General features: G+C 42.0%; 5 protein-coding genes and 1 non-coding gene across 9 annotated transcripts; 2 read left to right on the plus strand and 4 right to left on the minus strand.

Annotated features, from left to right (window-relative positions):
* The first annotated feature begins 136 nt into the window (after positions 1-136).
* Positions 137-3,342, plus strand: LOC108135265 (5'-3' exoribonuclease 2 homolog). The gene has a single exon (XM_017255939.2). It carries the CDS (start codon positions 239-241, stop codon positions 2,933-2,935), a length of 2,697 nt encoding a protein of 898 aa, XP_017111428.1. The 5' UTR covers positions 137-238; the 3' UTR covers positions 2,936-3,342.
* Positions 3,343-4,404: 1,062 nt separating this feature from the next.
* LOC108135291 (wee1-like protein kinase) lies at positions 4,405-7,692 on the minus strand. 2 transcript variants are annotated; one of them, XM_017255976.2, is made up of 6 exons: positions 7,511-7,692; positions 6,880-7,388; positions 6,126-6,462; positions 5,363-6,067; positions 5,104-5,237; positions 4,405-4,947 (listed from the first exon to the last, which is right to left on the minus strand). In XM_017255976.2, exons 2-6 carry the CDS (start codon positions 7,331-7,333, stop codon positions 4,796-4,798), a joined length of 1,782 nt encoding a protein of 593 aa, XP_017111465.1. In that variant the 5' UTR covers positions 7,334-7,388; positions 7,511-7,692; the 3' UTR covers positions 4,405-4,795. The 2 variants fall into 2 exon arrangements, with proteins under 2 accessions (XP_017111465.1, XP_017111464.1); XM_017255975.2 differs by lacking the exon at positions 7,511-7,692 and having other exon boundaries at positions 6,880-7,501.
* Positions 7,693-9,246: 1,554 nt separating this feature from the next.
* On the minus strand, positions 9,247-15,969 carry LOC108135243 (probable splicing factor, arginine/serine-rich 6). The gene is made up of 2 exons (XM_017255906.2): positions 15,293-15,969; positions 9,247-10,267 (listed from the first exon to the last, which is right to left on the minus strand). The coding sequence occupies exons 1-2, from the start codon at positions 15,709-15,711 to the stop codon at positions 9,910-9,912; spliced, it is 777 nt and encodes a 258-aa protein (XP_017111395.1). The 5' UTR covers positions 15,712-15,969; the 3' UTR covers positions 9,247-9,909.
* LOC108135242 (nucleolar protein 58) lies at positions 12,556-14,541 on the minus strand. Its single transcript, XM_017255904.2, has 2 exons — positions 13,134-14,541; positions 12,556-12,956 (listed from the first exon to the last, which is right to left on the minus strand). The coding sequence occupies exons 1-2, from the start codon at positions 14,402-14,404 to the stop codon at positions 12,695-12,697; spliced, it is 1,533 nt and encodes a 510-aa protein (XP_017111393.1). The 5' UTR covers positions 14,405-14,541; the 3' UTR covers positions 12,556-12,694.
* On the minus strand, positions 13,023-13,095 carry LOC121467445. Its single transcript, XR_005977502.1, has one exon. It is a non-coding gene; the product is annotated as a small nucleolar RNA SNORD53/SNORD92 (small nucleolar RNA).
* A 445-nt stretch (positions 15,970-16,414) lies between the features above and the next one.
* Positions 16,415-23,753, plus strand: LOC108135229 (heterogeneous nuclear ribonucleoprotein 27C). 3 transcript variants are annotated; one of them, XM_017255881.2, is made up of 3 exons: positions 16,415-16,576; positions 18,574-19,335; positions 20,952-23,753. In XM_017255881.2, exons 2-3 carry the CDS (start codon positions 18,841-18,843, stop codon positions 21,720-21,722), a joined length of 1,266 nt encoding a protein of 421 aa, XP_017111370.1. In that variant the 5' UTR covers positions 16,415-16,576; positions 18,574-18,840; the 3' UTR covers positions 21,723-23,753. The 3 variants fall into 3 exon arrangements, with proteins under 3 accessions (XP_017111370.1, XP_017111371.1, XP_041564680.1); XM_017255882.2 differs by having other exon boundaries at positions 18,578-19,335; XM_041708746.1 differs by lacking the exon at positions 16,415-16,576 and adding an exon at positions 17,364-17,478.
* The last annotated feature ends 616 nt before the right edge of the window (positions 23,754-24,369 follow it).

Here is a 24,369-nt window from a genome sequence, read left to right on the forward strand (position 1 = left end):
TCACCCTTATATACCCTTATATAAAATTAAATTTTAATGGCGAAATTGTCAACAATTAAACACCCACACAGCACATATTTCGTTGGTATTTTTATAGATATTTTTAAGTATATTTACGCACGCAAGATTTGTACGGTCCCACTGGCTGGAGCATGCTTGTATTGTAGGTGAAAAAAACGGAAGAAAAATAGAGTTTGACTGAAATAAAGGCAGTAATTGAGTTTTAAGCGAAGCGAAAATGGGAGTTCCAGCATTCTTTCGCTGGCTAAGCCGGAAGTATCCGAGCGTGATCATTGAGTGCAACGAGAACAAACAGGTGGACCCGGACACCGGGCGCAATATTTACGAGGACGCCACCCAGCCGAATCCGAATGGCATAGAGTTCGACAATCTCTATCTGGACATGAATGGCATCATTCATCCGTGCACGCATCCGGAGGACAAGCCGGCGCCGAAGAACGAGGACGAGATGATGGTGGCCATCTTCGATTGCATCGACCGCCTGTTCGGCATCGTGCGCCCACGGAAGCTGCTCTACATGGCCATCGATGGGGTGGCACCGCGGGCCAAAATGAACCAGCAGCGTTCGCGCCGCTTCCGGGCGGCCAAGGAGACCACGGAGAAGCGGCTGGAGATCGAGCGGATCCGCGAGGAGCTGCTGAGCCGCGGCTGCAAGCTGCCGCCGGAGAAGGAGAAGGGCGAGCACTTCGACTCGAACTGCATCACGCCGGGCACCCCGTTCATGGACCGGCTGAGCAAGTGCCTGCACTACTACGTCCACGACCGGCTGAACAACAACCCGGCCTGGAAGGGCATCAAGGTGATCCTGTCGGACGCCAATGTGCCCGGCGAGGGCGAGCACAAGATCATGGACTACATCCGCAAGCAGCGCGCCCAGCCGGATCACGATCCCAACACCCAGCACGTCCTCTGCGGGGCCGATGCCGATCTCATCATGCTCGGTCTGGCCACCCACGAGCCGAACTTCACCATCATACGCGAGGAGTTTCTGCCAAACAAGCCGCGTCCTTGCGACATCTGCAATGGGTTTGGCCACGAGATGGACAAGTGCGTGGGCCTGGGTGCCACGGCACCGACGGGTGCCAATTTCAAGCCCGACGTTCCCATTGGGGCGGAGGTGAAGTTCATTTTTGTGCGACTGAGCGTGCTGCGGGAGTACCTGAAGCAGACGCTCGAGATGCCCAATCTCCCCTTCGAGTACAGCTTCGAGCGAGCCCTGGACGACTGGGTGTTCATGTGCTTCTTTGTGGGCAACGATTTCCTGCCCCATCTGCCCAGCCTGGAGATCCGTGAGGGCGCTGTGGACCGGCTGGTCGAGCTGTACAAGAAGTGCGTCTACAAGACGAAGGGCTATCTCACCGACTCGGGCGACGTCAATTTGGACAGGGTGCAGCTGATTATGACGGATCTGGGCAATGCCGAGGACCAGATCTTCAAGAGCCGACAGCGCCGCGAGCAGCAGTTCAAGGCCAGGGATAAGGCGCGAAAGAGACAGGAGAGGAACCAGGACCACAGGGCTCTGGATCAGTCGGCGTTTGGGGCCAGCGCCGTGGGCCCAAATAGCCAGCAAAAGAGCATTGGCAACTACAAGGAGGAAGCCGCTGCCCTTCGGAAGCGGACGAGTGACCAGGCCGACTTGGATGACGACGACGAGGAGGAGGACAACGACGAAGTGCGCTTGTGGGAGGACGGCTTCAAGGACCGCTACTACGAGTCCAAGTTCGATGTGGCGCCAGGAAATCAGCAGTTCCGCTACGCCGTGGCCTTGCAGTACGTCCGGGGTTTGTGCTGGGTGCTGAAGTACTACTATCAGGGCTGTGCCTCCTGGAACTGGTACTTTCCCTACCACTATGCCCCATTTGCATCGGATTTCGTTAACATCCAGGGTCTGTCCACGATGTTCGAAAAGGGCACCAAGCCATTTAATCCGCTGGAGCAGCTGATGGGCGTGTTTCCGGCAGCCAGTAGCTCTCATGTGCCCGAACCGTGGGCCCAGCTCATGTCCAGTCCGGATTCTCCAATCATTGACTTCTATCCAGAGGACTTCAAGATCGATCTGAATGGCAAGAAGTTCGCCTGGCAGGGAGTGGCCCTGCTGCCCTTCGTCGACGAGAAGCGACTCTTCAAGGCCTTGGTGCCCTACTACGATCAACTCACGGGAGAGGAGGTGAAGCGGAACAAACGGGGCGACAATTACCTGTACATCAGCAACCAGAGCACGCACTACAAGAAGGTCAAGAAAATAAGCGAGAAATCTGATGAGAACGTGTGCAAGGCGATATCCTTTGATGGAATGCGCGGCACTTTGGGCAAAACGGAGCTCAACACTGCCATTAGCGGCATTCTGAGGTCGCCCATCTCCGGACTGTCGGACATTTGTGACAACACCACGGTGACAACGACTTTTAAGGATCCGGAATACGATGACGACTTCATTTTCGAGGCGAAGCGGCTGGCCGATGCCGTGGATCCGCCACAGGTGTTGCCCACGGAACAGACGGGACAAAAGCATCGCCCCGTCATCGGATTCAATAGCCATTTGTCCAGGGCCTATGTTCCGGGCAGTGGGCATCGCATGCTGAATGCCGGAATTAGAAACAATCAGGGGGCTGGCGGCAGCTACGGTCAAGGAGGTGGCTACGGCCAGGGAGGGGGAAATCAAGGACAGGGCTATCAGAACAACAGTCGCAACTATAACTACAACTACAATAATAATAATAACTTTAACCAACACCAAGGTGGCGGATACCAGGGCAACTACAACAACCGACAGCAATATGGCCACAATCAGAGATACAACCAGGACAACTCCAATCAACAGCGTAACTTTAACAACTTCAACGGCCCAAGGAATAATAATTACCAGCAACAAGGTGGCAACAGGCAACAAAACCAGAATTATAGAAGATTTTAAGGGTACCATACATACAATTCAATATGTAGCGGGTCTTAAAAGTGTAATCCGAGTTCATTTACAATAAAAAAAATAGCTTTTAAGGAAATTCAAGTTTATTCAATCGAAAAAAAAATTAAATTTAGTTAAAACCATTGCAAACAATCGGTATCCCTTTGGGTCTGTCCAAAATAAAAGCCATTATTGATCCACAATTAATAATTTTTTAAAACAGAACATCCAACATCTAGTCTCAGTGCCTCGATTAAAAAAAATGTCAAATTACAATGATGATGCGTGTGAAAAAACTATTGAAAACTGGAAGACACATAAACTTAGAAGTTACACCCAATGATTGCAATGCATAAAATGGAGATTTAATGTAATTTCAACAAACGTAGACGAATAAAAATATTTGAAAAATGAAATCAATGTTTTTTAAATAGTTAACTGAATAGTTTTGTAGCTGTTTAATTTGTACATATTCAAAATATAAACAAAGAAAAAAACCTAAGATTTTATTAGATACTTAAACCAAAAGAAATTATATACTGATACTAATTTGCCGAAACTATTATTATGTCTTTGCACTTACATGAGAAAGCAAGTCTTGGCAAACCGAAGTTTATATACTCTTGCAGATATTTCAAAAATAAAAATAAAAAAAACGAATTTTTTTTTGATCTTATTCGTGTATGTTTAGTTGTTGACCTTCCGATGAATTTCTATAGCAGCTATATAATAATGTTATCCGATTTTTATAAAATTAAAACCACACTATGTCTTAGAGCTTACTGGTGCAATTTAAAAAACAACAAAGGTTTCTTTTTTAATTGGCAGCTCTATGAAAAAGTCGCCCGATCCGGCACATTTTAATTTATATAATTTCTGCAATAGAAAAAATACTCTTCAGAAAGTTCTATTCAAATCGGTTAAGCAGAACTGAAAGTAACATATAAAATATGCGTAAAAACGTTATTTTCACTTAAATAAAAAAAGGTGCCAACAATTTTTAAGTGAATTAACATTATCAAGTTCGGATCTCTGAAGAATTTTGTTGATTTGAATTTTTAAGTCAGTGTAATAGAGTCACATTTTTTGGAAATTTTAAGTTGATAGCATTTACATAAGCTGCGCGAATGAACAGCATAGTCTCTTACAGCCATTATGATATATTTTGGCTATAGGATATATTCATCCGAACTGATAAAACTCAAGATATCGATCTAAAAACAGAATGAAAAGATTGTATGAGACGAACAGCAAAATAAAACATATTCGACATGATTTCTCCTTCCATAAGAATAATATATAGATTTCCGACAAACTTTATCTGCGTTCACATTTACGTACATAAAACACTTTTACAAGTCCTTAGCTTTGAAGCTAGGCACTCAAACGGTAGAGAACCATTGCTGTGTTTGATTTTAAAATGGTTTTAAATAGTTTGTTTTCTTCATGTTTGTAAAGAAAATTTAATAAAAGACATATTTGGTATAGCATTCGCTATTTTTAACGAATGGAATGTTATATTTTCGATTTCCATTTAACATAATAAATAGTTTAATTTCGAAAACAATACTCAATACAACTATGTGACAATCTTAAAATCTACGGGGTCTTTTCTTAGAACGATCGTGCTTTCTCTGCAAAGAAAAGTTCACTGAGCTTGAAAAATATATATATTATATTACGAATGCTTCTAAATCCATGAGCTTGAAATACACGGGGCTTATGAGGTTCAAGGTTAGTATTAGGCGCAGCGATATCTTTAATATAAATCGATTATATGAATATGCTTAAGAGGTAACACAATGTGAGCTTAGTTCACGTTCGATTCGGAAGAGTTTGGCTATCGGTTCGGTATGAGTTCCGTGCTTATCAGATATTGGTGATTACGTTCTTGTTGCGATCGGATATGCTATCGAACTTGCCATGATTCGAGAATGGCGTGCGCATGCGTCGCGTGAAGGAGCGAAGGCATCGCTGCCCATCCACACTGTCCGGATTGTTGGTCACTGCAAGGAGGTTGACTAAAAAATGAACACAACACATTGTTAGAAATTTGCCATGATAGGATAAGTTGATATAATTTATATTTAAGTAAACAGCTGTCGACAACTGAGCTTTCTAAGCGTTTACAATTTGAATCACATTAATATTTCTTCTTATAACTTTCTACCACATACCCCTTTGCTCGAGTAGTTTAATCTGTTTTTTTGCATCCCTCAGCTTGTTCATTAGTATCTCGTTCTTACGCTTCTCCACGGTCAGCTCTAGACCGAGCTGCAGCTTGCTCTTCGACTCAACGGCGCTCAAAATTCTGAAAACGGAAAGTAGATTCAATTAAATTCTAATTTCAGTTTCAACAAAGAGATAAATAACATGGTCGGTTGCTTAAAAGGTTTTACCTTTTTCTATTAATAATTTAACATTTTATCAACTTACGGATGACTGAATATGGACTGCGATGTGGGTCTCTTTTCGGGATTTAGGTGCATCATCTGGGCTATCAGCTCGTTAAAATCTCGGCTCAAACTCGGCAGCACTGGCACCTCGCCGTCTCGCAGTTTATGCCACAGTGGTCCATTTTTGGGAAGCGGACCTCCGCCGGCGACCTCGAACAACGTGATTCCCAACGAGAAGATGTCGGCCTTGAAGAGATTCGAGTAGTCCTCCTGGAGGATTTCCTTGGGAAGGTAGCGGCAGTCGCCCTCCTCGACATGGGGCTCTTTTACAGATGTCACGTGACCCAGGTCGCCAATCTTGTAGGTCACCAAGTTCTCCGAGTGGCGCAGCTCTTCATACACACTCTCCATGCCGTCGTCGTCTTTGGTTTGATGCGCTTGGACCTCGACCAGCTTGTGTGCATTCGGATTCATTGTGGAGAATATGTTCTCCGGCTTCAGATCCATGTGCACGAGGTCATTGGAATGGATATAACGCAGTCCCTCGATCACATGCATGAGTACAATCTTTAGCTCGGCCTCGCCCAAATAGTGATCCTGGATCCGCGCATGCAAGCTGCCCCCGTCGCAGAACTCGTTCTGGATCAGCATGTGATCGTCCTCCGCCCAGGCGGAGTAGTATCTCACCACATTGTCGTGCTTGCCCAGAACAGCATGGGCCCAAACCTCGTTTAGGGCTCTCTTTCTGCGGGGAAATGAAAGGGTCATGTGATGCCTATATGGGCTTACTGTTAGGAACTCACTCGAAGGAGCTGCCGGCCACTGGCTTCTTGCTCTTCTTGATCGCATAGATGCACCCATCCAGTCGATTGACGCATTGGAACACCACGCCGAACTCGCCTACGCCGATGACGTTAACCTGCATGAACTCCCGTTTGAAGCGACTGATATTCGTGTCGTGCAGGGCCAGCCGCTTGGGAGCCTGGTGGTGGATCTCGCGCAGCGGGTCGCCCGCCTCCTCTGTCGCCTCCTCGTCCCAGGCTTCGCTAAGCAAATACTTTTGCATAGCATTCACATTCAGGTTGAGGTTCTCGCGTCCGAATTGCGTGCGACAACGCTTTTTATTGTGAGCCAGGAGGCCTAAAAGTTCAAAAGATGTGGGATAAGAAGGATAATATAACTTAGTTTCTGGAAAATATTAACTTGGCTGGTTGGGCCTAACAACTTAATAATTTTACATAACATTTACATAAAAAACTTTATTTTATCGAATTATTATCGAATTGGAAGAAAACTAACTAAAGGAAACGAGGTATTATTTTAAAGAATTTATTCTTAATAGAATATTTTAGATTTCCTTTTACTTAAAACTGAGTTCCTGACCGCCACTCAAGATCGTAATTAAGTGCTTTGAACAAATAAATATTTGAACTACTTTAAAGGATAAATAGAGTTTTATATTGCAAGGCGATTTTTTAAGGTTCTGAATTTAGATTTAGGAAAATATAGATATCTTTAGTTGACGGAATCAACTGTCTCCTTCAATGCAGTACTCACTGTCGGGCGTAAAGGGATTCACATTCGCCGTGTCCTGGGCGGGCAAATTGCGGTTGTGCAGGGGCAGGGATCGGGGCCGCTCCAACAGCCGGGTTGCGTTCACTGCCGCCGCCGCGGCTGACAGATGGTTGCTGCACTGCGTCGTGGACTTTTGCAGGATGGTCTTTGGGGTGGCCGGAGTGCTGAACAGACGCAAGGCCCGCACCTTCTGGCACGGAGGCGACATGGACACGTCCTTGCTGTCCGGTTGCTCTGGGGCGGAAAAGAACTTTGGCCGATGCGGAAGGGGATATTGTGGACTGGCTCCTTCGAGCGTGTCCTTGTCAAAGTCGTCGTCGGCAAAGCGCAGCTTGCGCGGATTGAAGAGCTGCGGCGACGGGGAGCGCGACCGCAGCTCGACGCTCGAATCGAGCGAGGTGACGCTCATCTCGTGCTCCGACTGGCGGAATGCCATTGTAGCTGTCCGGCTGCCCGCGGTGCAAGGCGAAACACTTTCCCGTATTTCACAACTTTTTGTAAAAAACCCAGGCCAAAGATGCAACAAATCGAATGCGTTGGGTAAAAAAAATGCAAAACAAAACACAAAACAAAATTGAACTGGAGGAATGCGATAATTTCAGTGTGACCATACCCGAAGCGCCAAGAAATAACAGCCTGAAGAAAGGAATGCGAGTAACTGTATTGCGGTAGTAGTTGTTTTTTTTTTGTGTTAAGTACGATTAGAAAAACAAATTTGCTGAGGAAAATAGGCACAATTAAAAAAAACTGTCAAATCAAATAAATCAAACCGGACAGAAAGGCAGTGCGAACAGTGTGCCCGTAGACAAAAATTGACAAAACACCTCGCAGTGAGTGCAAGTACCTGAAATATACTAACCAGAGATTACCGGATAGGCACATCCAATTCAATCCGTAGGGTTCCCATGTCTCTGATTCAAAAATGATTCTTAAAATTTGTTGTACCATTTTTTTAAGTGTAAATATCGTTATGCCATTTATATTTTTATCACCAGTTCATAAATCAACAGGTAATCACGAAGAGTTATTTTTTTCACGAAAAAAAAAACCGTTGTTATTTTTCTTAAGTCGCGTTGTTGTCTTTAAAAGCAGGAAAAATAGGAACAAAAAACTCTTCATTATTACCTCGAAAAATTCATCAGCTTTAAAATGCACGTACATTTTCTTCGAAAAATTTGCCCACGAACTATGATGTTCACCGCAAAACAAATTTATTTTTCATTATTTTTTTTGATGATTGTTTAATAGTTTCTTTAAACTTTGTCAAATAATACTAAATATGCGTTTAGGCAATCTTTCGAATTTTTTCTGGAGCATGTACTATTTAGAATGTTTTTAAACTTTTTGCATATAATAATGTAACTTCTAATTTTATTTTACAAAAATTTTATTTTATTTTTTTTTTACAAAAATTTTTATTAATAGCGGGACTATTGGCTGTCTGCCGAGGCTCCAAAAATAAGTACTCTAGCTGCTGAATTCAAAAAGATTGTGAAAGCTAAATATAATTCACCAACACTGACCTACGACCTTTAAAAAATATAAGATATCAACAAAATGGCATAGGCTTGAAAAAAGTCATTTTTGGGGTGAAAAATACATACTGATAGTGACACACTGGTACGGAAGTCTACCCAGCATCAATTTAGACCCTGGTTCAACTCTTACATCGAGAAAGAGTTTTTTTTTCAGTACAAGTTTTTTAATTTGAGTTGTATTCCGACCCGAAGGTGTTTTGGCCCTCACATACGTTTTCCATCACTAAGTAATGCACTTTGTATCTGCCATGCATTACAAGCCAATTTTCGCTGCTAGAATTTTTTTTATAATAATGCCAATTTTCGCTGACAATCCTTTTTTTTATAATAATCCCTTATTTCTAATATAATAAACCAATTATCGAAGTATAATCAAATCAATTGAAAAACAGTGAAGTTAATTTTGTTCATATATTTCGGATTGTTCCCATGGGAGCTTATTAAGTCGTCTGATTTTAATGAAACTAAAATCGCAATTCTGAAATATAAAACCATTATCTTAAAGAATGTTTAAGACAAATAACTAAAAAACAGCAAAGTTATAAATTATTATAGATGATATAGTCGTCCGATTCCGCTCATAACTTACAAAAAATATCTGCCCAGTGCGGCGGTATCCAAAATGGAAAGAATCCTAAAAAAAAGACGGAGAAATTTACCAAAACAAAGTTACCAGTCCGAATTACATATGTTTTCCAGCACTGACAACTCAATTTAAATACAGAACTAATTTTTTGGCATTTAATTTATTGATTGAATATTTGTGTATTTTAGTGTTCAGCGCATTTGCTATATAATTCAAACACACATCTCAAGAATCCATACATATGTATTTGTTTAATACTTAACTACGACATCAATGTATGAATAATTATTCTGCACAACTGCAAGACTTAATTATTACGAATATTGAAACGCATCATACAGAGTTTGTTTGGAGGCGAATAATCATGAGTGCTAAGTAGTATAAGTTGAAAAAATGTTTAAAATTGACATGAAAATGGTGGCGATGCTTCGTCTCCTGCGCATTCGAGTATATTTCCAGGGCTAGCAATAAAAATCCAAAGGCAAATGAATTTACATAGCAAACTTGACTAGATCGATAATCTGCGGCTGCCGATCCATTCTTATATCTTATCTTTCTTTCCGTCAAATGATTCTCCGAAGCGCTCTTTCTTCTTTGTTCTGCATGTGCTTACTGTTGTTGTGTTGGAACAAAAGAATACTTAAATATGCATACTCGAGTTCCACTATAAATTAAAACCCTTAACTAATATGGTTCTGGGGACAACTAAACCGTATATGGATACTGCATGAAAAAGTATTTGGGAATCTGTCTTCTTTCACGAGAGGTTTTTGGGAATGAGGAGAGGAGTCCAGTCCAGGGTGGTGCCCCACTTTGCCGGATTCATCGGGGGGTTGCAGCTCAGGCCCTCATCTTAGCACGGGCTTTGTCTGCATCCGTTCGCAGTCGCTAGTCCCTGGACACGGACCGTGAGGCGGACGAGTCTCCGCGACGCCTGGGCGGTGATCCACGGCGCACTGCCGGCGACGCCGATCGAGATCGGGAACGTGACCCCGGCGATCCCCTGACCCGGTCATCATCATCGTCCTCGTACCGCCGCTTTGGCGGCGGTGGTGAATCCACCGCTCCGCTGCCGTTGCGCTCGTGGTCGCTGTACCGCGACGCCGATCCGTTCTCGTCGCGTCCGTTCGAGCGGCCGGAACGGCGGCTCACTGACACGGCGGACCGACTGCGGGAACGGGTGCCGGACTTGGAGCGAGTGCGCCGGCGACGGGATGTGCTGCGAGATCTGCTGAACGAGTTGCTTCTGCAATGGGAAAAAGAGTACAGAGATTGTCATTAGCAATTCGGTAATAAAGGTGAGCAAGTCAAAAAAATGTAGAGGGTCAATGATTTTGTCCGCTTAAAGCTAAGGTTCTCTAAGATCACCCTTCACTTTTTTTTTTATAAAAAGAGAGCGAAAACCTTTTTTCCAATGCAGAATGAATTTTATAAAGCATGCTTAACTGATTATTATTTTCCACCCGTTTCCTATTAACAACACAAAGGTGTTTGCCTAGAAATCATTTAAATCTAAATGAAAAACATAAACAATGTACAAAACTTTATGTCACAGATAGCAAAAATGAATGAAAAATTTCCGGTCATAAAAATAAACATTTTCATGTTTATATGTAGTTTTTATTCATCTCCAAAACTAAAATAGGATATCGACACTGTGCGTATATCTTGCATTTTGAATTTCCTATTTTTTTTGGTAAGAACCCATATTTAAAAATAATATAAAACAAATATTTGTTAACACCTTGCCCATTTTTAATGCCACAACTCTTAAAAAAATCACATTTGTGGAAGCCTTTAAGATACTTTTTCCTACTTAATGCTTTTCGCCCTTTTTTTTGTAGTGCTTGTGGCCGTGCTTCTTGGAGCCCTTCTTGCCGTGCTCCTTCTTTTCCTCGAAGCTCTCCTTGTGCTTGTGCTCCTTCTTGTACTTCTTGTGATCCTCGTCGTGGTGGCCCTTCTTGTAGTGACCGTGGTGTTTCTTGTGGCCCTTCTTCTTGCCGCCCTCGTGCTTTTCGCCCTTCTTGTGCTCGCCGTGCTCCTCAGCATGGTGATGGTGCTCCTTTCCGTACTTCTTGTGATGGCCACCCTTGTGCTCGTCATCGTAGAACTTCTTCTCCTTGATATACTCATCCTTCTTGAACTTTTTGTGGTATTCCAGTTCCTTGTGGCCCTTCTTGTGCTTCTTTTTGTGATGGTGCTTGCCGCCCTTCTTGTGGGCGCCGTGTTCATGCTTCTCACCGTGCTCGTGTTTCTCATCGTAGTGCTTCTTCTTCTTCGATCCCTTGTCGCCGTGGTGGTGTTCGTGATCCTCCAGCTCGTGGTGCTTCTTTTCGTCCTCCTCCCACTCCTTGTGCTCCTTGTGTCCGTGCTCACCCTTGTGCTCCTCTGCACCGAACTTTTTCTTCTCGTACTTGTCGCCACCCTCCTCCTCCTCGGACGACGACGATTCCTTTTTCTTGGCCGCCGCGTAGGTCAGCAGGAGTCCCAGGACCAACAGCAGCTTCAGATGACCATGCATCTCGCATTGTTTTCTTGTTCAACTGGCACCAGTTGCATTCGCTTTTATATAGCACGCCCTGAACCACAAAATGCTCAAAATGCCTGGCTTCGTGATGCAAGCAAACCTCTGGAGCTGACGTAAAAGCTTTCTGCTTCATTGGTCTCCTCACCGCAGTCAATCGAACTTCTTGCAACGCGGAGAGTTACAGATTGGCCTCCAAAGTTAGTAGCTGCTTCTAAGCAATGTTGTAAGGCTTGAAAACAAGAACTGAAGGGCTTATAGCACTTATGCCCAGCCTATTTAAATTTTATACTTTGATGAAGTGCAGATTCGTGTACATAAATTTGTTGCCCAAACATTCTCATTAATTTTGTTAACTAAAAATGTTCTTTTATAAAATAGTTTCTTAATATTTAGTGTTTATTTCATTGTCGATTCATTTACTGAAAGAAAACTACCATGAATTGGCCAATTTTTCGCTTAATTTATCTTTATGCATTTATAAGAAATTATGAAAATAGTTGAAAGTTAATGTTAGCATGCAGACTGCGATCTGAAGATTAAATCCTGATGTAGAATTTGTGGTCGAAAGTTAAGAAGAGAATATCTGTATAAAAAAACAACCACTACATCATAATAATCTTCAAATATATACACACAGATGATTTAGTAACTGTATTGGTGTATTTTGAAATTCCCAAAAATTTTAATAGGTCATTGAATTAATTATGTAAGTGACTGCATTCTTTTATATGTTGAAAACAAACTAATAAAAAGCTCAATCCAAGACTATAAAATTGAGTTACGTTGTTCATCATAATTGTATTTAAATGAATTAGTTTTGTTTACTTTTCTAAAAACCAAAGAAGTTTTTTGAATTTAAGAATGCTGTTAAGTGTGAAGACTTATTATTTTAACAGCTCCAAGGACCGTTTTTTATGTAATTGCTGTGTTTAAAATTGGAAATTTGATCCTGAACGAAGATGAATACGAATTATTTGTCGCCAGCAACTCAATTATTCTATACACCATTTTTTTTTCAAATATTACATTTTATTTCTAATGTACAACAGAAACTTTACTCTTGTTGATAATTGTAAAATCCTATACTTTACAGTAAGGTTACCTAGGATGCTAATCTTAAGACCTAAAACTAGTCAAGAAGAGGAATTACTCCTGGTGCTTGGACTTTTTCTTTTTCTTGGATGGCGTCGGCTCATCCTCGGGCTCAGGAGCAGCAGTCTCCTCCTGCTTTTCCTTCTTCTTCTTTTTCTTCTTCTTTTCGGACTTGACTTCCGCGTCCTCTTCAACCGACTCCTCCTTGACCTCATCCTTGACTTCCTTCTTAACAGGTGTCTGCTCGGACTCGGAGTGCTTGCGTTTCTTGACATTCAAGGTGTTGTCGGCCTCCGGTTGGTAAGTGAACACCTCACTGAAAAATCAATGAATAAATTAGTAAACAGAACAAACGAGAAATGACCTGGTGGTTAACCCAATTTCGCTCAGACAGCCAAGGTTTATCCTCATTGTAATCAGATAATTGCGAAACCTTTTGGGTATCATCACTGGAAATCGGTCAACTCTTATAAAATTCACTGCTATAACCCACCTCTTCGCCTGGTACTTCTCGAACTTTGCCTTCGCCTTGCCGGTGCCCGATAGTTTGCGCAGGTTGCCCTCTTCAAGTAAGCGCAGCCGCGACTCCAACTTCACTTTGTGCGCCGCACCCAGCTCAAATGTGGCCTCCTCGCCGAAGGCATCCACTCGAGTGGCCAGCGACGCCTTGGCCGCCAACGAACGCGACATCTTGCCTTTGTTCTTCTGGCTGGCCTGACCCACCAACTGGGCGTGGTAGATCAAACCATACTTGGGCGTATCCTTCTTGGTCTTTAGCGCACGGAAGAGGGCCTTTTCGGCGCCCAGAATTTGCACGGTGGACGAGGGATGCTTGGCCAGGTTGATCAGCGAACCGGCATGGGCAATGAGCCGAGCGCCTACTGTATCGCCCACAAGCACCGTCAAATTTGGTGCCATGGCCATCATTCTAGCCTTCAAGTAGTCGTACAGGTGAATGCGGTAATCGTTGATGGATATGATCTCGTCGCACAGACACTGGATGTTTAGCACATCCTCGTCGGAGATTTCGGTGCCCATCGAGATTTCGGCAGCCTCCTTTACCTTCTCCTCTACATCTTCAGGCAAAATGTCAGACAGATCGCTGGCGGCCATGTTGTCCCTGGTGCCCACTAGCTTAATGGTCTTAACGAAGGCAATGTTGTCGGTGATAATCTTGCCCAACTCGGGAAAGTGCCAACCGTACCACTCGCGGGCGCGCATCATATAATTGTTCAGTTCCTTGTCCAGGTCGTCCAACAAGCACTGGGCCTGCACAATCATGGTGTCGATCTTGTCCGGCGAGAACTTGAGCTTGTAGCGCGACAGGGAGTGGGCGAGACCCAGGGCCATGGCGGTCATTTCGCGTTTGGGTAGACCGCCGAGCAGACTGTCCGCCTGCTGACGGATGCAGCGCATCAGCTCTTGAACGCCTGTGTTGCAGACGCACTGCACCGACAGTTTTTCCTTGATGGCGGTGCCCAATTTGGCATCGGCGACCAAAAGTGAGGACTGTACGTCGTCGACAAGTAGTTTTTTAAGGGTCTTTTTCAGCGGTTTGGCCACCTTGCCCTCCACAGCCGCCGTGGCTGCGGCCAGCGCCTCTGTGGTGTCGTTGAATTTCTCAAAGTGCTTCAGTTTGAGCAGTTTGTTGGCCTTCTCCGGAGTCTCAAACTCAAGGTACAGATTGTCCACCTGCTCCAGCTTTTTCTCGTCTAGCAGCTTGAAAATTGCGTAGCCCGCCGGCGTTTCGTAGAGCACAAACATCGCGTCACACTCTGCTCATTTAGTTTTAGTTATAAATTAATTAAAAACCAGTGAAACTCTCGGCAGCCAGCAGCAACTTAACCTTCTTTTCCGTGTGCCGCGTGTGAAAGAAAAAATCCAAAGTGAAGCGCAAGCACGTGTGCGAGCGTTCTGCGGCGTTGCCACTCGGTTAGCGCTTAACAGCACTGCAGATAATTCACCACGAACCGTAAAGCGGGAATACGAATTGAACACGTTATAAGTCTGTAAACAGCAGACTATTTGACACCCTTCTTGAATATTTCTGAGATTTACAGTTTTCTCTTTATCACAGAATTTATATTTTATTTATTAAATCATGTTATATGTTTATATTGTATCCATCTTCTGACTGCTTTTTACTCACATCATTCATGTTAAGAAAGTATTATTTTTAAATTGGACAAAAGAGTTTGCAACCAAATTTTTCAATCCAAATAATTTAGATATTGAGTGAATACATTTAAAATCCAAAATAAGTTCCCGAAATCTGAACAGTTAACAATTAATGTTACCTTGTCAATACCGAACAGATATACCCTGCGTTGAATATAAGGTATAATATACATTGGCAAGCACGTGTGTGTGCTGTTATTGTACATCCGTCTCACTGCCCTTAACAGCACACTCCACGAGAAACAGCACGCTGTTAAGTTAAACATACGCCAGGGTTGCAGGCGCCTAACGGGCGGTTTTTCACCACAAATGCGGGTCAAAAGTTTCACCACAGACCAAACAAATTCAACATTTTTGCATGGGCATACATACACACGTTTGTATGTATGTATGCGGATCCCTCGCCATGTTAAAAAATAATCGTTTTTTGGCAATGAATGAAAAATGGAAATGGCGAATGCAAAATGCACTTACCTGCGTCGCTGCCTGGCCTTGCGTTCGCGGCAGTGGCGTGCGAAGTGCCCGCGTCCACCGCACTCATAGCACTTATCGTCACCACGACCGCCGCCACCTCCTCGGTCGCGTCCTCCTGGTCCTCCGCCTCCGGGACCACCACCCCCGCCTCCTCCACCACCGGATCTTGCGTACTTCCCAGTGGACAACTCTACCCGGGCACGACGTCCACAGACCGTACGTCCATCCAAGCCGCGCACCGCATCCGCCGCATCACGGGCACTTTCGAACTCCACGAAGGCGAAGCCCGGCGGATTGCGGGCAATCCAGACGCTGCGCAGACTGCCGTACGCCCCAAACACATATTCCAGATCGTTTTTGCGAGCATTGTTGCCCAGATCGCCCACGTACACCTTCCTATCGCTCGGATGGCGCGACATTTCTGTTTATTTCGCTTTTCTCTGGGCTGTGTTAATGTGGCAGTAGCAGCAGCAGCGCAGAAAAAATCGATGATGGGACAGATTCGCTTGCCACCACCTTCCTGAGAAGCTCGATCGGCTAGACGCGCACTGGCAAATGTTTTTAATCACTTAGCACGGCCGGCAACTGCGAATTTGTATGTTTATTTTCTATTTAATGCAGCGCAAAACTCATTTTACCGGGTAGCAAACAGAGTGACCGTGGGTGGACCGTTAATAAAAACCTGAGTACTCTGCAAAAATATACCAAAAACTATGCTTAGCCGTCGTGAACGGTCCTCCAATAACAGGAAGGGCTGGCAGCGCCTGCATGCAGGGTCGGCAAAAACTCAGTATTACCATCGATCCCGTTTTTGGAAAGATATCTTTTAAAATTATTTATTTTGTTTTTTAAAAGCAGGTCAATTAATAAAAACTAACTAATTATTTGTATATATTGGCTGTTAAGAATTGAAAAACATAAAAAATATTCCATTAGTTTAAATCCGTCGCAGTCTCTTTATCAAAACTGTTTTATTATTTTTACAAAATAATATATATTTACTCTTCTTGATTTTAAATATGTTTTACATTTCTAGTATATTTCAGTAATAACGACTATTTTGTAGTACATTTTCAGATACCTTTGGTATTTTTTTCTGGCGAGTGGCGGTCACACAGCATTAAACGTGGCGGCGATTTATCATATAAGTTAGGTTATAATATCGTATGCATCAAAATCATACAATTATTTATAAGCTAGTTTTTTAAGGAAAAAACACTTAAATTTAGTGAATTTGCAGTGCGAAATCTTTAAAAAACCACAGACGAACACTTGGCACAAACGGTAAGAATGGAAAGCGACTGAAAATCGCCTTTACATAACAATTACGGTGCTTTAACAAAATGCCTGCCCAGCTTTTCCCTTCCAAAAAAAAACGCCTGAATACTTGACGCAGCTGCCATCGCTCGCCGTGCGGTTGTGTTTGTGTGGGTAATATTCGTTAGACTTGCTTTTTTGCTCTTTAATTTTTCGGCTTGCGGAGGCCTGTGCAGTTTTCATCGCTTTTCGGTGCCACTTTCGGCACTCTATTTCCACCCATCAAAGTGGAAAATTTCATATTTTTCTACATACATACGAAAAAATGCTATGTATAACACCACACCAACGCACACGCACACCATCGCCGGACGCTCGGCGGCCATTCTCGTACACACACGCTCGCACGCGCACACGTACGGCCAACTCATGCACTCACACAGTGCCAGCAGATTGCGGTGCAAAATACAAAAATCGTGCGAAAATTGTAAAATTGCGTAGTAGAAATCTTGGTTAAACTTGCTAACATTTCTCGGAATGTATTTAAGCTGAAATGTTAAAAGTGGATTTGATGTAACCTGTGTGTTTTGTGATTTGGTGACTTTCCTGTTATAATACGTTTTGTAGAAAAAAAAGAGTAAAAATAAAGTAAAATGTGTTCCCTTTTTTAAGAATCGAGAGTGTAAAAGATTTCTTAACATTTCTTTGTTGTAGCATTTTTTTTCATCAGGCACGTCTTCCATTTTGTTTTTTTTTCTTCGTTGCCTCTGCCGTGGTGAATTTCCCACACACTCTCGGTGCGATTCATTCAGTTCAGTCGTGATTACTCCGCCAGAAAAAAAACTAACTTCATACTTCAGGAAAACTTAAAAGAACTGTTGTGTTGTCTTTCGACGGAATTAATATTTATTTGAGGGCATTGCTTTTTGGTACGTTTGCTTTTCGGTTTCCATTCGCTTTCACGTCACACATGGCGTTGCCACATTATTTTATTCATTTCAATGGGCAAAATGTCTGCGAGCGAAATACGAGTAGACCAAACTGGGTTTATTTGGCAATTAAGACCGTTAAAGTTCACACTATGATGGCGTTATCATCAAAAATTAAAAAATATTTGTGAAAATGTGTTTACTTAGTCTACATCTGGCTACAGCCTGGAATCCCTTGGCAAATGGCGCGCAAATGTGGTGAACCGGCGACAGCTCTCTTTTCACCTTGGAAATAAGTTCGTTGTTCTCATTGATAGGCGACATGTGTGTGTGTTAGTGAGGCTGGGGACTTTGTTACAACAACAAATCCGCTCGTGACACAGCGAAAAGAAAACAATGCTTTCACATAGCCGTGTAAAAGCAAGTGAAAAAAGAAGATAATAGGGAGCAAGAGGAGCAAACCAGCGAGCAAACTTGTGAACGTGTACAAAAGCAGTTAGACGGCACACATACCCGTACTAAGGAATGTCTTCAGCTGCGTTTGTTTCTGTATGTGTGAGTGTGTACCGGCCGGTTGCTTCTGCCGCTTTTTCTCTTTTGCTGCCTACCTGCGCCTTTCATAATTACCTATTCTTACTATTTGGCTCTCTTTCGTTGCGTGCGTATGTGTTTTTGTCATCTGGTAGTTTCTACCCAAGATCTTTACATGAAATAAAAGTGTTATGATATGATATGGATTTGCATATTGTGCCAGCATATCAATTTGGTATAAAAATTCGAAATGGCCAACAGTAATAGAAAATTTGGAAAATAAAGTTTGCTAGGTGGAAAAACAATAAAAATGGGACAAATTTGGAATTTGAAACGACTTAAAATCAAGGAACCAATAAAGAGAAAAAAATCTTTAATTCAGATACATAGTTAAATTAACAAATGTATGTTTTAAATTAAATAAATAATCAGAATATAAATTTAGGTTTGTTATCTTAATGATTTTTTTTTTCTGTGTAGCGATTTGATTAACCAGATTTCTTTTATTTCATCTCTGTCTCTTTCCATGCGCCTGCAACAACAACATCAATAATGTTACGATAGAAAGTTACGTGTGAACGTCGTGGCTTTTGTTTAATTGTTTTGAAGGGAAAGAACTTTGGCAACGTTGAAACCAATCTAAGATACATACAAAACCACAAAAACACCAGCAACAGTGTAAAAATTCAAAAAGTGATCCCCAAAAAAAGCTACCAACCGAACACAAGTTAATTTCTTTGCACCCCGTGTTAATAAAAAAGCGGCAAGATTACGTCAATTATAGAGAATCTACCCGGCGCTATAGCTCACAACCACAACCAGAACAACATCATGGAGGAAGACGAGAGGGGCAAACTGTTTGTGGGCGGCTTGTCCTGGGAGACGACGCAGGAGAATCTGTCTCGCTACTTCTGCCGCTTCGGAGACATCATCGACTGCGTGGTTATGAAGAACAACGAGAGCGGCAGGTCGCGAGGCTTTGGCTTTGTGACCTTTGCCGATCCCACCAATGTAAACCACGTGCTGCAGAACGGACCGCACACGCTAGACGGCCGCACCATCGACCCCAAGCCGTGCAATCCGCGTACGCTGCAGAAACCCAAGAAAGGCGGTGGCTACAAGGTCTTCCTGGGCGGCCTGCCCTCGAACGTCACTGAGACCGATCTGCGCACCTTCTTCGGACGCTACGGCAAGGTCACCGAGGTGGTCATCATGTACGACCAGGAGAAGAAGAAGTCTCGCGGCTTTGGTTTCCTCTCTTTCGAGGAAGAGTCCTCCGTGGAACACGTGACTAACGAGCGGTACATCAATTTGAATGGCAAGCAGGTGGGTGATCGCCAGGATAAATTACTAAAACTGTGTTTTTATTTGTAAAATCGTTTTATTATTCTAAATTTGGCTATCAACTTGAGTTTTATCAAAGATCTGTATACATATATATATATACTAGATTTTAACTTACTCGTTAAAGTGTATCTTACTCGTTCAAGTGTAACTTACTCGCTCTGTTCAAAAGCTGGGAACTTTCGAAGCAGAGCTAGCAAATAACAGTGGACCGCTTTTTAATCTCCAAAAATAAGTCTCACTTTAGGACCTTCAGCAGAGATTAGCCAGATATAATTTGCACTGTTTTCTGCATAGCGTTGAGACACTCCAAAGCCGATGACGCCGTTTTTGCAAAACTGCTTAACATTTATTTTAATGTCATTAGCTTCATTCTGACGAACGCTCCTTACTTCCTAATGCGAACAATTTACAGTTTTTTGACAACATTAACCATAGTCGCCACACTCAAAATAAATAGTATAATATATATACCCAAACTATTTTTTTTTATATACAAGTGGTATTTCTGGTGATCATGGATCCATATAACAAAAAAAAAAAAAACTTGTAACCTTCACTTTTTGTTATTAATTTTGAGCAAATGAGATGGCAGAATAAGGCAAGGGAAAGGTCCTTAGAGCTGAATATTTTAATTATTGTTCATCTACTGATTCTTAATATGTGAGCGTTAAATTCAAATTAATTATTGAAAATATGTCAAATTAGTAGCTCATTCGACAACACTCGACCGAGAACCAAAATGTTAACAATTGAAGTGTTCTGTTCAGAACGAAATCAAACGAGAAATATTTTTTCGGTTATGATCGGGCATAGACCTTAAAAGGAAAAACGGTCAACTGTTATTTGCGAGCTCTTTTTCCAAGTCAAATTTTATATGCCGACAGATCAGGTTCAAAACGGTTCAAATGGGAACTTTTAGCTGTTTTTATTAAAATGTTCGAAACAAATTGTTTATCGTTTTCGCCACAACCCTTTGAAAACCCGATGACTATATCTTAAAGCTGACATGACATTTTTGTTCGCTTTCTAAATTTATTTGTTTTTATGTATACAACAATTAAAACTGAAGACCCATTAACTTTAATGAAAACGAACCCTTCTTAACTAGCTTTTTTTTGTAAAAATCTAAATTAGTTTTGTCTTCTTCATGAGTAGTTTTACACTTATTTGAAGTTGGTTGATCCAGTAGTTTTACACAACATGTATTTAATATATAATAATGACATCATCTAGCATAGCTATAAAACTTAGGCTTGCGAAGCTAACTTTCTTTCGCGTTTAATTTTCGTACAAATTTTGATATGATTGATCTGTTATAGCCTTTTCCCTCCCTAATGAAATACAAAATCTATTAATGCATTATATATTTTGCATTTCTTCCATCCACTTTTTATAGTGGTTAATTGGTTGATCTCTTTTAGTTCTTTGTTAATAAAGATAATATAAAGATAAATATAAACAACGGGCTATCAGACAAAACAAATATAGATCCATTATTCTTTTAGTTAACAGATTTACTTTAGTCTTAAGAATAGAAATTAATTAATTTTATATGGAGCGAAATTATTAATCGCCATTATTAATTCGCTCCTCAGGTCGAGATCAAGAAGGCCGAGCCTCGTGACGGATCTGGTGGTCAGAACTCCAACAACAGCACGGTGGGCGGAGCCTATGGCAAGCTGGGCAACGAGTGCAGCCACTGGGGACCGCACCATGCTCCCATCAACATGATGCAGGGCCAGAACGGCCAGATGGGCGGACCGCCGCTGAACATGCCTATTGGAGCGCCGAACATGATGCCTGGCTATCAGGGCTGGGGTACATCGCCGCAGCAGCAGCAGTACGGCTATGGCAACAGCGGTCCGGGATCGTACCAAGGCTGGGGAGCTCCGCCAGGACCCCAGGGACCGCCACCGCAGTGGTCAAACTACGCTGGACCGCAGCAAACGCAGGGCTACGGCGGCTATGACATGTACAACTCGACGTCGACCGGAGCTCCTTCGGGACCTTCGGGTGGTGGCAGCTGGAATTCGTGGAACATGCCACCCAACTCTGCCGGACCGACTGGGGCACCAGGAGCCGGAGCGGGCACCGCCACAGACATGTACTCGCGAGCCCAGACCTGGGCAGCGGGCGGTCCCTCAACCACCGGACCCGTGGGCGGCATGCCGCGAACTGGACCCGGAAACTCGGCATCCAAGTCCGGATCTGAGTATGACTACGGCGGCTATGGTTCCGGCTATGACTACGACTACAGCAACTACGTGAAGCAGGAGGGCGCCTCCAACTATGGAGCCGGACCGCGGTCAGCGTATGGCAACGATAGCTCCACGCAGCCACCCTATGCAACCTCGCAGGCTGTCTAAGCAGGTGGATCGTGAGGAGGAGGAGGAGTAGCAGGCGGAGCGAGCATGTCGTCGTCGGCGTCGTCCTCGGCGAATGATGAAGAAGACAGAAAAGATGGTGGTAATTGTAAGCTAAAGCGTCGTCTGTTCGTTTTTATTTCAGATCAGATCAGTTGTTGAAATTAATATTTAAAACTCTTGTACAACTATTATTTAAAGCGAAGCAAATTTAACACGAGAATACCTAGCGACAAGTCAGATTAATAGATATACATGTATGTCCTATAGCAGCGAGTATGTAAAATTCATAGGCAAAACATCAGCACTCACTCACATTCAGACAAGAGAACATTATTTCTTTCATGCGCCTCATAAACACCACACAACACACACCACAAACATTCTCCTGTATCCCCCACACTCACAAACCAAACAGCCAGAATCAACTAACAAGAACTTCCCAACCAACTAAAACCCGTAGATACATCTGATACATGGCATTAACAAACAAAATAGAAATGTGAAGATTTAAACGTAATGATTTACAAGTATAAAGTTTAGCTAATTAGACACAAGAAGATCAAGAATAGAGTGCGAAATACCAACACAAAGAAAATAAGAACTTTTAATTTTATTTAAAGAGTAAACAAGTAAAAGATCCCCTTAATAACTAAAATTAGTAAATACAAATTCGAAATTGTACATTTTAAAGCAAAAACACGTCGGTCTCCGATCGGCTTTCGCCACCGCCCGATTTCTATATCGGGCGACAAGGTTTAAGTTAGGGTTTGAGAAGGAACTGGCTGCAGATATGTAGTCGATTCCGAGAGCTCTGTGCTTGCCTTAGCTTTTGTGACTCATTGACGTGGTTAAAGATATGGCGGCATATCTTCGATTTTGAACCCAGACAATTGCCAAATCTAATCGACAATTGTTTTATCGTCTAATGGGTCGCTAGATGAGAGAGTGTGGTGGCGAGAAAGGGCGGTACTGACATGGGAAAGATACGTTACAAAATTAAAAATTTACCATTTAAAGTAAACAAAACAAAAACTAGCTAAAAGTTAAACTACATATATAAAGAAACCTAATTAATAAGCGTACGAGGTCGTTTACATCTAAGCGAAAGTTGAACTTGAAACTAGAATTATATAGTGCGTTGGATTTATTATTTAGTTAAAGCGAAGTGAAGAAGCCAAGCAGCAGCAGCATGATAATGATGATTGATTATAATGGATATGGAAATCAACAAAACACACTCTTAACCAATATACATAAAAACTATATACATACATACTTATATACAATATATATATATATATATATATGACGAGTATATATAGAAAGGAAACAAAAAAGGAAAAAAGAGTAAAAAAAGAGCAAAAGGAAACGTAAATTTAAAGCTACAGTTAATGAAAGTAAAAAGTACAGAGTAAAAAAAAAGGGAGGCAGGCAGAGAGAATAGGACAAGTTAAACAAGTTACAAAATACGATGCTTAGAGTTGCGTTGCACATTTTTTTTCAAATTTTCATCGTTTGCCAAGCAGACAACAACAACAGCAGGAACAACAACAACCAACGACAACAGCCAGCTAAAAGTGTGCACTACAAAAACATCAGTCAACAACAACACCATCAACACGCACACCTACTCACACTTAACCCCATTTAATACCAACAACAAGAACAGAAGCAAGACACAGAGAGAAAAGAGGAGGGTATAAGGAAAAGAATGAGGAAAAGGAAGAGAAGAACTTTAATTGATTATGAACATAACATATATATATCTTTAATTACTTATACATATTTACTCTTAACTACTTTGCACGCTCACTTAAACGAGCGCGCACTGTGTGTAAAGCAAGATGAAAGTAAACTATTTTAATGATGATTATATGATTGCGATTTTACAATTTATTATTACAAAACAAAATGATGAAAAAAACAACAAAAACAAAATGAGAAACATACATATTATATGCTAATACATTTACCATACACATATATTATAAAATATGAAGTAATTTTTTCTATTAAAATACCATACACTAATTTTTAATTTGTTTATTTACAACAAATCGATTTACAATACATACATTTAATTACAATATACGATACAAATACTTTACTTTATTTTTCGGTGATTTATTGCTTAGTGTTCTTCGTATAATTTGTACTCTACTACTACAAAACAAATCCTACAGATATAAATTCCTAATTTAATTTCGTTTAAATTACAAATACATATGCTTACATTTTATAACTAATTATACAATTTTTAAAAAATCAACACAACAAAAGCAAAAAATGCTAAAACAATGATCAAGTAAACGAGTAAAGTAAACGTGTGAAAAACGTTTCGATTTTTGACAAAAAAAAAAACAAAATCTATGAAAATTTATTGAATTTTAATCTTTTTCTTTTAACTGTATCGTTTTGTATCGGTGTGCGTGCCTGAGTCTGATTGTATGTGTCTGTTTTTTTGTTCGTGTTGTGGAAGAGGTCACACCGAGGTCAGAGAGTGGGCGGCAATGTGAAGAGGCAAGACGCGCGAAGGGGTCGAATGACCAGCTGATCGATCACCTTTCGAGTTTAAAGTATGTGGAGGGAAGTGCTACTGACTTTGGTCATTTTTGACTACAGGTCAGCACTTCCAGTAAAATCGGCT

Source organism: Drosophila elegans, unplaced genomic scaffold (assembly GCF_018152505.1).
Source record: "Drosophila elegans isolate 14027-0461.03 unplaced genomic scaffold, ASM1815250v1 contig_397, whole genome shotgun sequence".
Lineage (NCBI taxonomy): Eukaryota > Metazoa > Arthropoda > Insecta > Diptera > Drosophilidae > Drosophila > Drosophila elegans.

Coding starts and splice junctions, on each gene's coding strand:
- LOC108135265 (XM_017255939.2), top strand. CDS start 239: ATGGGAGTTCCAGCATTCTTTCGCTGGCTAAGCCGGAAGTATCCGAGC.
- LOC108135291 (XM_017255976.2), bottom strand. CDS start 7,333: ATGGCATTCCGCCAGTCGGAGCACGAGATGAGCGTCACCTCGCTCGAT. Junction 5,238..5,362: donor CAGTCCATATTCAGTCATCC/GTAAGTTGATAA, acceptor TTCCGTTTTCAG/AATTTTGAGCGCCGTTGAGT. Junction 4,948..5,103: donor TAAACTACTCGAGCAAAGGG/GTATGTGGTAGA, acceptor TTCATTTTTTAG/TCAACCTCCTTGCAGTGACC.
- LOC108135242 (XM_017255904.2), bottom strand. CDS start 14,404: ATGTTTGTGCTCTACGAAACGCCGGCGGGCTACGCAATTTTCAAGCTG. Junction 12,957..13,133: donor GAGAAGTACCAGGCGAAGAG/GTGGGTTATAGC, acceptor TTGATTTTTCAG/TGAGGTGTTCACTTACCAAC.
- LOC108135243 (XM_017255906.2), bottom strand. CDS start 15,711: ATGTCGCGCCATCCGAGCGATAGGAAGGTGTACGTGGGCGATCTGGGC. Junction 10,268..15,292: donor AAGGCCAGGCAGCGACGCAG/GTAAGTGCATTT, acceptor TTCCCATTGCAG/AAGCAACTCGTTCAGCAGAT.
- LOC108135229 (XM_017255881.2), top strand. CDS start 18,841: ATGGAGGAAGACGAGAGGGGCAAACTGTTTGTGGGCGGCTTGTCCTGG. Junction 19,336..20,951: donor TCAATTTGAATGGCAAGCAG/GTGGGTGATCGC, acceptor TTCGCTCCTCAG/GTCGAGATCAAGAAGGCCGA.